The sequence below is a fragment of the Electrona antarctica genome (assembly GCF_951216825.1).
Source record: "Electrona antarctica genome assembly, chromosome: 23".
Taxonomy (NCBI): Eukaryota; Metazoa; Chordata; class Actinopteri; order Myctophiformes; family Myctophidae; genus Electrona; species Electrona antarctica.
Genome location: NC_136804.1, coordinates 38840592 through 38852765, shown reverse-complemented (window position 1 = coordinate 38852765; position 12174 = coordinate 38840592). Strand labels below are relative to the sequence as shown.

The window sequence follows — 12174 nt, the reverse complement described above, 5'->3', positions numbered from 1 at the left end:
GACGTGGTGAGTGAATAAAGTCCTACGACTACAGCTCCTGGGATAGGTTTGACGTGGTGAGTGTCTATAAGTCAGTGGTTTTCAACCAGCATAATATCTAAATCCCGGAGCGGTTGCGCAAAGACCCGCCCGGCAGCACTTTTTAATGCAATGTATTTTTTGTGTGTTATACGTTTTTTGTTGTTGAATTACTCATGACAAAGTTGTAAAAGTCAACAGTATGTATATCCCTAAAATAAGCAAGCAGCACGCTAGCAGACAATACACTAGTTCTGTCTTTCAATCATTTTATTGTGATTATTATTATATTTTCACAATTTCTCAAATGGGTCTGAGAGGCTAAATGTCATCAGATGGTGGTCCGTGGCTCAAATGGGTCTGAGAGGCTAAATTACATCAAACGGTGGTTCCGTAGCTCAAATGGGTCTGAGAGGCTAAATGACATCAAACGGTGGTTCCGTGGCTCAAATGGGTCTGAGAGGCTAAATGACATCAAACGGTGGTTCCGTAGCTCAAATGGGTCTGAGAGGCTAAATGTCATCAAACGGTGGTTCCGTGGCTCAAATGGGTCTGAGAGGCTAAATGTCATCAAATGGTGGTTCCGTGGCTCAAATGGGTCTGAGAGGCTAAATGTCATCAAACGGTGGTCCGTGGCTCAAATGGGTCTGAGAGGCTAAATGTCATCAAACGGTGGTTCCGTGGCTCAAATGGGTCTGAGAGGCTAAATGTCATCAAATGGTGGTTCCGTGGCTCAAATGGGTCTGAGAGGCTAAATGTCATCAAACGGTGGTTCCGTGGCTCAAATGGGTCTGAGAGGCTAAATGTCATCAAACGGTGGTCCGTGGCCCAATTGGATCTGAGAGGCTAAATGTCATCAAATGGTGGTTCCGTGGCTCAAATGGCGAATAAGTAATGGACCTTGATATGAAAAGCAGTGTTGATTTCGTCTACTAAAACGAAAAATGTCCGTTGATTAACTTTTTCCACTGACGAAAACTAAATGGAAACTAAATTAAAACTAAGCTATGACGACTAAAACTAAGACTAAATATACTGACAATTTCGTCAATAAATAAAAACTAAAATGTTAGGAAGGGACTAGTGGACAAGAGATCCTGTATAAGTCATTTTACACTTGGTTGCATGCTGAAAATAGCCGCAACGTGTCGCAGTGCAACGCGTTGTGTAGATCGGCTATTTTCAGCAAGTGTAAAATCAATCATTACGACAGCATCAAGGCCCGCCAAAACACATTTAAGAGAGGATGCACAGATTGACATCTTCTTGTTCCCTGGTTGCAGAACAAGGCGTTGGCCGTGATGGACATGGACAAGGAAGAAAGCCCCGTGGAGTCAAACGACTCTGACTCTGAGGAAACCGCAGTGGACCGCGAGAAGGCTCTGTCCGAGAAGGAGAAGGTATGGCGGCGTCTGACAGACACGAACATGCATTTTTGAGTGGTGCAACCACTCCAAGGAACAGCAATGTCTGTGTTCACTCACCTATGTGACTCGTGTTAATGTGTGTGACTCATGAGTACCAGTAGGGGCGCTGTTGTGCCAGAGACAGAGAGAGAGTATTGCACTGTTGCCTGCTAATGAGAGAGAGAGGGGGTGGGGGGGATTTGCACCACTCAGTTCACACGGGTGTGATTTTTCTCTATATAACCCATTTAGACCTGAGGTCGATTCTACAAATGTCTTCTAAATCCTGACAGTTTTCTGAAAAACCTCATGTTTCTATTGTCAGTGGTGCTCAAACTATTTCATTGTCAAGGACCCCCAAAATTATATGTAATTGGCTGCCGACCCCCATCTGAAAATATGTAGTTCCAAGGACCCCCCCCCCCCCAGAAGCAAAGATTTGAGTTAAAAATGTTCGCTCTGAAAGAATATTCAAAGATTTGCGCCACATTTTCACGATATTTCAAAAATAGCAGATCTACCCCTGTAGCGTGGCGACTAGTTGACAAGATTGTTTTTACCCCCGTTTTGATGTGTTCATCAAACTAAAGGCCATGTTTTAAAGGAGAATGCCATACTAAAATGCTTTCTTACCTTTCTTTGTAGTTGTTACGTCCCCACCAAAGAGGTCCAGGTGTTATTTGTAGTTGTTACGTCCCCACCAAAGAGGTCCAGGTGTTATTTGTAGTTGTTACGTCCCCACCAAAGAGGTCCAGGTGTTATTTGTAGTTGTTACGTCCCCACCAAAGAGGTCCAGGTGTTATTTGTAGTTGTTACGTCCCCACCAAAGAGGTCCAGGTGTTATTTGTAGTTGTTACGTCCCCACCAAAGAGGTCCAGGTGTTATTTGTAGTTGTTACGTCCCCACCAAAGAGGTCCAGGTGTTTTTTTTTAGTTGTTACGTCCCCACCAAAGAGGTCCAGGTGTTATTTTGTGCAAAAGCTCCTTATTGGCTATTTCCCCTACCATAAGCCCTCAATGAATTGCATTGAATTGAATGGGAATTGAATGGGGCTATGGGGTGTTGTGCTAATTCGCTTATTTACATTGCTCAAAATTATAATTTTTTTGTATATATCCTCTCTTCATAATGTAAATAATATCCCAAGCGGCACACTTTACTACTTATTTAGATGGAAATTAGCACAACACCCCATAGCCCCATTCAATGCAATGCAATTCATTTAGGGCTTATGGTAGGGGAAATAGCCAATAAGGAGTTTTTTCACAAAAAAACACCTGGACCTCTTTGGTGGGGACGTAACGACTACAAATAACACCTGGACCTCTTTGGTGGGGACGTAACAACTACAAAGAACACCTGGACCTCTTTGGTGGGGACGTAACAACTACAAATAACACCTGGACCTCTTTGGTGGGGACGTAACGACTACAAATAACACCTGGACCTCTTTGGTGGGGACGTAACGACTACAAATAACACCTGGACCTCTTTGGTGGGGACGTAACGACTACAAAGAAAGGTAAGAAAGCCTTTTAGTATGGCATTCTCCTTTAATCAAACTAAGCGATATTACACGTCGTTTCCCCCTCAAGGGTAACCAGCTGTTCAAAGAGGGCCGATACGAGGACGCTCTGGACTGCTACACCAATGGGATGACTGCAGACCCTTACAATCCCATTCTTCCAACGAACCGCGCCGCCTGCTTCTACAGACAGAACAAGTAAGACATTCATCCCCCCCCCCCCCTAGACGGCTGTGTCGCAGTGTTGTTTTTGCCAGCACATTTCTATTTTAGTTTCAGTCCTAGTCTTTTGAAACGTTATCATTTAGTTTTAGTCACATTTTAGTCACCTGGAATGTGATAGTGTTTAGTCTAGTTTTAGTCCTAGTCTTTTGAAACGTTATCATTTAGTTTTAGTCACATTTTAGTCACCTGGAATGTGTTAGTGTTTAGTCTAGTTTTAGTCCTAGTCTTTTGAAACGTTATCATTTAGTTTTAGTCACATTTTAGTCACCTGGAATGCTTTAGTGTTTAGTCTAGTTTTAGTCGACTTGATTCAGTTGATTTAGTCGAACAAAATGTATTTTGGCGGGCCTTGATGCCGTCGTAATGAGTCGCATGCTGAAAATAGCTGATCTACAAGCTCACAACGCGTCACGTTGCGACGAGTTGTGGGCTTGTAGATCGGCTATTTTCAGCATGCGACTAATTGTAAAATGACTTATACTGGATCTCTTGTCCACTATAGTCCCTTCCTAACATTTTAGTCTAGTTTTTATTTGTTGACGAAATTGTCAGTGTATATATTTAGTCTTAGTTTTAGTCACCATAGCTTAGTTTTCATTTAGTTTTCATTTAGTTTTCATTTAGTTTCCATTTAGTTTTCGTCAGTGGAAAAAGGTAGTCGACGGGTCATAGTTTAAGTCGGCGAAGTCAACACTGCTGTGTCGTGCCACGCCTTCCGTCTATAGAGCGAAGTCAACACTGCTGTGTCGTGCCACGCCTTCCGTCTATAGAAGTCAACACTGCTGTGTCGTGCCACGCCTTCTGTCTATAGAGCGAAGTCAACACTGCTGTGTCGTGCCACGCCTTCCGTCTATAGAGCGAAGTCAACACTGCTGTGTCGTGCCACGCCTTCCGTCTATAGAGCGAAGTCAACACTGCTGTGTCGTGCCACGCCTTCCGTCTATAGAGCGTCGCAGCCCCGTGCCACGCCTTCCGTCTATAGAGCGTCGCAGCCCCGTGCCACGCCTTCCGTCTATAGAGCGTCGCAGCCCCGTGCCACGCCTTCCGTCTATAGAGCGTCGCAGCCCCGTGCCACGCCTTCCGTCTATAGAGCGTCGCAGCCCCGCCCCCTCGAGAGACCCGGAAAATAAATCCCCGTTCATTTTCCTCATAGACTAGACTAGACAAGTATTTATTTAAAGACGTTTACGCCGCGGACAAAGCCAACTCTTGTCGTGACAAATCATGACAATAAACACAATGTTTTGGGCCGAACAAAGAATTAGAAAGTAGAAAAAAACGGCAGGTTACAACACTTCTTTTTGTTGTTTTTCTTCTTTGTAATTATTTGTTTGGTCCAAAATATTGTGTTTGTTGTCATGATTTGTCACGACTCGAGTTGGCTTCGTACGACGCTTAAAAGGTCTTTAAATAAATACTTTTTGAAATATCTATGGGAAAAATGCATTGGGATTCATTTCCTGGGCCTGGCGTCGTCATGAAAGGGGGCGGGACTGGGCCTGGCGTCGTCATGAAAGGGGGCGGGACTGCGGCACTCTATACTTCTGTCTATTTAAGGATGCGACGCTTCCATCCCGAGAATACACAGCATGGAAACGAAAGGCCGATATCGAGTGTGTCCTCAGGCCTTTCTCCTGTGAACCGCTGGTGATCATTGTGTGCACCGTTGTTGATGTTGTTGTCGTTGTTGTCGTCGTAGGTATGCTGTGGCCGAGTCTGACTGCAACTTGGCGATCGCGCTGGACAGCAAGTACCTGAAAGCGTTTGCACGAAGAGGAGCGACGCGAGTCGCCATGCACAACTATGAATCCGCCTTAGAAGGTCAATAAATGTCTAAAAGAGATGCTTAAGATGATTTAAATAACTACCAAGAGATACTTAAGATGATTTAAATAACTACCAAGAGATACTTAAGATGATTTAAATAACTACCAAGAGATACTTAAGATGATTTAAATAACTACAAAGAGATACTTAAGATGATTTAAATAACTACCAAGAGATACTTAAGATGATTTAAATAACTACCAAGAGATACTTAAGATGATTTAAATAACTACCAAGAGATACTTAAGATGATTTAAATAACTACCAAGAGATACTTAAGATGATTTAAATAACTACCAAGAGATACTTAAGATGATTTAAATAACTACCAAGAGATACTTAAGATGATTTAAATAACTACCAAGAGATACTTAAGATGATTTAAATAACTACCAAGAGATACTTAAGATGATTTAAATAACTACCAAGAGATACTTAAGATGATTTAAATAACTACCAAGAGATACTTAAGATGATTTAAATAACTACCAAGAGATACTTAAGATGATTTAAATAACTACCAAGAGATACTTAAGATGATTTAAATAACTACCAAGAGATACTTAAGATGATTTAAATAACCACCAAGAGATACTTAAGATGATTTAAATAACCACCAAGAGATACTTAAGATGATTTAAATAACTACCAAGAGATACTTAAGATGATTTAAATAACTACCAAGAGATACTTAAGATGATTTAAATAACTACCAAGAGATACTTAAGATGATTTAAATAACTACCAAGAGATACTTAAGATGATTTAAATAACTACCAAGAGATACTTAAGATGATTTAATTAACTACCAAGAGATACTTAAGATGATTTAAATAACTACCAAGAGATACTTAAGATGATTTAAATAACTACCAAGAGATACTTAAGATGATTTAATTAACTACCAAGAGATACTTAAGATGATTTAAATAACTACCAAGAGATACTTAAGATGATTTAAATAACTACCAAGAGATACTTAAGATGATTTAAATAACTACCAAGAGATACTTAAGATGATTTAAATAACTACCAAGAGATACTTAAGATGATTTAAATAACTACCAAGAGATACTTAAGATGATTTAAATAACTACCAAGAGATGCTTAAGATGATTTAAATAACTACCAAGAGATACTTAAGATGATTTAATTAACTACCAAGAGATACTTAAGATGATTTAAATAACTACCAAGAGATACTTAAGATGATTTAAATAACTACCAAGAGATACTTAAGATGATTTAAATAACTACCAAGAGATACTTAAGATGATTTAAATAACTACCAAGAGATACTTAAGATGATTTAAATAACTACCAAGAGATGCTTAAGATGATTTAAATAACTACCAAGAGATACTTAAGATGATTTAATTAACTACCAAGAGATACTTAAGATGATTTAAATAACCACCAAGAGATACTTAAGATGATTTAAATAACTACCAAGAGATGCTTAAGATGATTTAAATAACTACCAAGAGATACTTAAGATGATTTAAATAACCACCAAGAGATACTTAAGATGATTTAAATAACTACCAAGAGATACTTAAGATGATTTAAATAACCACCAAGAGATACTTAAGATGATTTAAATAACTACCAAGAGATACTTAAGATGATTTAAATAACCACCAAGCTTACAGCTCTGTTGGCCCATTACCACCTGGACCGCATCTGTGTCACCTTATAGCTTATAACCACCTTAAATATTATTTTAAACTTTAGCTGTTGGAAAAACTCAGCTCAGAGCTCTAGATGTGCTATTTTTGAAAACGTGTGCAAACCCTAGGAATATATATATATATATTCTTTCACAGCAAACATTTTTAACTTGTATCTTTGCTCCTGGAACAAGATTATTTTCGTCCACAGCAGAAATACATATGATGTCTGGGATCCTTGACATGAAATAGTTTGAGAACCACTGATGTAGAAACATGAGGTTTTTCAGAAAACCGTTGTAGGGTTTAGAAGACATTTTGTAGAATCTGGTCTCAGGTCTCAATGGGTTATTGATCGGGCTGTCCCGATCGGGGGCCGATCACGCCATTTTCAAATGATCGGAATCGGATCGGGAGCAAAAAAAACCCCGCCAGTTATTGATATGAATGTGTTTTTATACACGCAGATTATGAGACGGTTCTGAAGCTGGACCCTGGAAACCTGGAGGCTCAGAATGAAGTGAAGAAGATCAAAGACGTGAGTTCTGATCTCTGCCCGTGGTGTTTTAGTTTTAGTCATAGTCTCTTGAATAGTTTTCATTTAGTTTTAGTCACATTTTAGTCACCTGGAATGTGTTAGTGTTTAGTCTAGTTTTAGTCGACTAAATATAAGATTTTAGTCGACTAAATTGACAGTTGATTTAGTCGCACAAAATGTATTTTGGCGGGCCTTGATGCCGTCGTAAATCGTAATGACTGTTTTTATACTTGCTGAAAATAGCCGATCTACAAGCTCACAACGTGTCAACGTGACGCGTTGTGAGCTTGTAGATCTGCTATTTTCAGCATGCTTTCAGCAACTAATTGTAAAATGACTAGATCTCTTGTCTACTAGTCCCTTCCTAACTTTTTATTTGTTGTTTGTTTGTCATCATAGCTTAGTTTTAATGTAGTTTCCATTTAGTTTTCGTCAGTGGAAAAAGGTAGTCGACGAACATTTTTCGTCTTAGTTTTAGTCGACAAAAACAACACTGATCTCTGCTACCGTTCTCTCTGATACTAACCCTAATTACAGATGGGACGATTATCGCTATCGTATATCGTGATTAAAAAAAAAAAGAGGACTAATACAGAACACAAGAGGATAGCTCAGAGCACGGACTAATACAGAACACAAGAGGATAGCTCAGAGCACGGACTAATACAGAACACAAGAGGATAGCTCAGAGCACGGACTAATACAGAACACAAGAGGATAGCTCAGAGCACGGACTAATACAGAACACAAGAGGATAGCTCAGAGCACAGACTAATACAGAACACAAGAGGATAGCTCAGAGCACGGACTAATACATAACACAAGAGGATAGCTCAGAGCACGGACTAATACATAACACAAGAGGATAGCTCAGAGCACGGACTAATACAGAACACAAGAGGATAGCTCAGAGCACAGACTAATACAGAACACAAGAGGATAGCTCAGAGCGAGGACTAATACAGAACACAAGAGGATAGCTCAGAGCACGGACTAATACAGAACACAAGAGGATAGCTCAGAGCACGGACTAATACAGAACACAAGAGGATAGCTCAGAGCACAGACTAATACAGAACACAAGAGGATAGCTCAGAGCACGGACTAATACAGAACACAAGAGGATAGCTCAGAGCACAGACTAATACAGAACACAAGAGGATAGCTCAGAGCACGGACTAATACAGAACACAAGAGGATAGCTCAGAGCACAGACTAATACAGAACACAAGAGGATAGCTCAGAGCACGGACTAATACAGAACACAAGAGGATAGCTCAGAGCACGGACTAATACAGAACACAAGAGGATAGCTCAGAGCGAGGACTAATACATAACACAAGAGGATAGCTCAGAGCACGGACTAATACAGAACACAAGAGGATAGCTCAGAGCGAGGACTAATACATAACACAAGAGGATAGCTCAGAGCGAGGACTAATACAGAACACAAGAGGATAGCTCAGAGCGAGGACTAATACAGAACACAAGAGGATAGCTCAGAGCACAGACTAATACAGAACACAAGAGGATAGCTCAGAGCACAGACTAATACAGAACACAAGAGGATAGCTCAGAGCACGGACTAATACAGAACACAAGAGGATAGCTCAGAGCACAGACTAATACAGAACACAAGAGGATAGCTCAGAGCACGGACTAATACAGAACACAAGAGGATAGCTCAGAGCACGGACTAATACATAACACAAGAGGATAGCTCAGAGCACGGACTAATACAGAACACAAGAGGATAGCTCAGAGCACAGACTAATACAGAACACAAGAGGATAGCTCAGAGCACAGACTAATACAGAACACAAGAGGATAGCTCAGAGCACGGACTAATACAGAACACAAGAGGATAGCTCAGAGCGAGGACTAATACAGAACACAAGAGGATAGCTCAGAGCACAGACTAATACAGAACACAAGAGGATAGCTCAGAGCACGGACTAATACAGAACACAAGAGGATAGCTCATAGCACGGACTAATACAGAACACAAGAGGATAGCTCAGAGCGAGGACTAATACAGAACACAAGAGGATAGCTCAGAGCGAGGACTAATACAGAACACAAGAGGATAGCTCAGAGCACAGACTAATACAGAACACAATGCCCCGTTCTCTTCAAGAGGATAGCTCAGAGCGAGGACTAAATGGTAAATGGTGCATTTATATAGCGCCTTTATCCAAGGCGCTTTACAGAGATTGTGCATTACATTCACCCATTCACACACCGATGGTGGCGGAAACCATGCAAGGCACCAACCAGCACATCAGGAGCAATTAGGGGTTCAGTGTCTTGCTCAAGGACACTTCGACACCAACTCTGGGGGAACCCGGGTTCGAACTGGCAACCTTGCGGTTACCATCCAGCCACTCTACCCCTGAGCCACCCCCGCACCCAACTGCCCCGACTAATACATAACACAATGCCCTGTTCTCTTCAGACTAGCAGTGGTAGTAAGTAGCCTTGCCGAGCCATTAGGCCCATAGGGCAGGAGCCCTCCTCCTCTCCTGTTTCTGTAGCGTGAGGCAGCTTGATGTACAGGTACACCCCCTGGACATGACGCTAGTATGTCGCAGGGACTTGCCCCCCAATCCAACCCTTTGATGCTGAGTGCCAAGCAGGGAGGCACTGGGTCCCATGTTTAGAGTCTTTGGTATGACCTGGCCGGGTCGGGTGTTGTTTTGGCTAAACCAAAACAACACGACTGTGACCAGTGTGGACAACACTACCATTACAAATCCCACCTTAAAAGACACCATCAAATTCACACTGGAAAGAAACCCTATGGATGTGATCAGTGTGGACAAACCTTCTCTAGTATGAAGAGAAACCCTATGGATGTGATCAGTGTGGACAAACCTTCTCTAGTATGCCCCAACTTAAAAGCCACCAAATAATTCACACTGGATTTATCACGGCCATTTTTCAAGTAGTATCACCATACACAATATTTTGTCATGGTTATTTCTCAACAGTACAACCACCTACAAGGTAACAACAGCTACAAGGAAAAGGAGTAAAGGTGGTTGAACGCGTTTTTTTCGGAAAACCGATGAGAAACGCAGCTAAAGATCTGAAAAACGCACTCGGTGTGCAGCGACCTTAACCCATTTTGGGCGGAACCCCTTTTGGTGTTTTAAGCATTGTGTTATGCTTTAGCTATTGAAAAATAGCAGACCTACAAGTTCATAGCGCGGCACTTGTAGGTCTGCTATTTTTGAAAAATCGTGAAAATGTGCCTGAAATATTTGAATATATATTGTTACAGAGCGAGTTTTTAACTCAAATATTTGCTTCTGAGGGGTTTCGGGAATAAGATATTTTCAGATGGGGGTTGGTAGCCAAACACAGATCATTGTTGGGGTCCTTGACATGAAATATTGGTATTTCAGAAAACTGTCATGAAGATTTCTTTTTTTAATTTCGACGTCAGGCCTAAATGGGTTAAGAGGCCATTTTAGGCCAAAATACTCTTGCGAACGAAACCGTTGTTTATCACCATGTCACCCCCACCCCTACTTCAGACTTTGATTGGTGTTAAATGTCCGAGTCAAGTCGTGGAACCCGCGGAGACCCCCCTGGCAGTTGACCGACCCGCGGAGACCCCCCTGGCAGTTGACCGACCCGTGGAGACCCCCACAGTGGCCCACCGACCCACGGAGACCCCCCCAGCAGCCCACATACCCACGGAGACCCCCCCAGCAGCAGTCGACGACCCCAAACATCAGAGCGTCGTGACGGAGCATCAGAGTCGTCAAGAAGCCGTTGTACACAAAGACAGGGTACGTTACGCACGCACGCGCGCACACACACACGCACGCACGCACGCACGCACGCACGCACGCACGCACGCACGCACGCACGCACGCACGCACGCACGCACGCACGCACACACACACACACACACACACACACACACACACACACACACACACACACACACACACACACACACACACACACACACACACACACACACACACACACACACACACACACACACACACACACACACACACACACACACACACACACGAGCACGTCAATTTGATTTAGTTTTATTTCATAGTCTTTTGAATAAAATTCTGTGAAGTAGTTTTAGTAACATTTTAGTCATCTGAAATGCTTTAGCTTTTAGTCTAGTTTTAGTTGGCTAAATATCATACGATTGATGTCGACAAAAATGTAGTTTGTTGGTGCCTTGATGGCGTCGTAATGGCAGATCTTTACACTCGGGAGCGTGCTGAAAATAGCAGATATGTGAGCTTGTAGATCGGATATTTTCAGCATGCTACCAAGCATAAAATTCTTGTCTTTTAGTTCTACTGGATCTCTTCTCCACTAGTCCCTCCCTGACATTTAGTTCTACTGGATCTCTTCTCCACTAGTCCCTCCCTGACATTTAGTTCTACTGGATCTCTTCTCCACTAGTCCCTCCCTGACATTTAGTTCTACTGGATCTCTTCTCCACTAGTCCCTCCCTGACATTTAGTTCTACTGGATCTCTTCTCCTCTAGTCCCTCCCTGACATTTAGTTCTACTGGATCTCTTCTCCACTAGTCCCTCCCTGACATTTAGTTCTACTGGATCTCTTCTCCACTAGTCCCTCCCTTACATTTAGTTCTACTGGATCTCTTCTCCACTAGTCCCTCCCTGACATTTAGTTCTACTGGATCTCTTCTCCACTAGTCCCTCCCTGACATTTAGTTCTACTGGATCTCTTCTCCACTAGTCCCTCCCTGACATTTAGTTCTACTGGATCTCTTCTCCACTAGTCCCTCCCTGACATTTAGTTCTACTGGATCTCTTCTCCACTAGTCCCTCCCTGACATTTAGTTCTACTGGATCTCTTCTCCACTAGTCCCTCCCTGACATTTAGTTCTACTGGATCTCTTCTCCACTAGTCCCTCCCTTACATTTAGTTCTACTGGATCTCTTCTCCACTAGTCC

At 42.1% G+C, this 12174-nt stretch overlaps 1 protein-coding gene and 1 long non-coding RNA gene across 2 annotated transcripts in view; one reads left to right on the top strand and one right to left on the bottom strand.

Annotated features, from left to right (window-relative positions):
* The window catches only part of LOC306916647, a 571903-nt gene that overhangs the window by 16039 nt on the left and 543690 nt on the right, over positions 1-12174 (bottom strand). The window lies entirely within an intron of this gene.
* The window catches only part of LOC306916805 (RNA polymerase II-associated protein 3-like), a 32862-nt gene continuing 20706 nt past the window's right edge, over positions 19-12174 (top strand). The window contains exons 1-6 of the mRNA XM_079494837.1: positions 19-56; positions 1302-1418; positions 3020-3147; positions 4874-4995; positions 7139-7209; positions 10749-11006. Coding sequence (XP_079350963.1) covers positions 1320-1418; positions 3020-3147; positions 4874-4995; positions 7139-7209; positions 10749-11006 — 678 coding nt within the window. The 5' untranslated portion in view covers positions 19-56; positions 1302-1319. The remainder of the gene's footprint in view (positions 57-1301; positions 1419-3019; positions 3148-4873; positions 4996-7138; positions 7210-10748; positions 11007-12174) is intronic.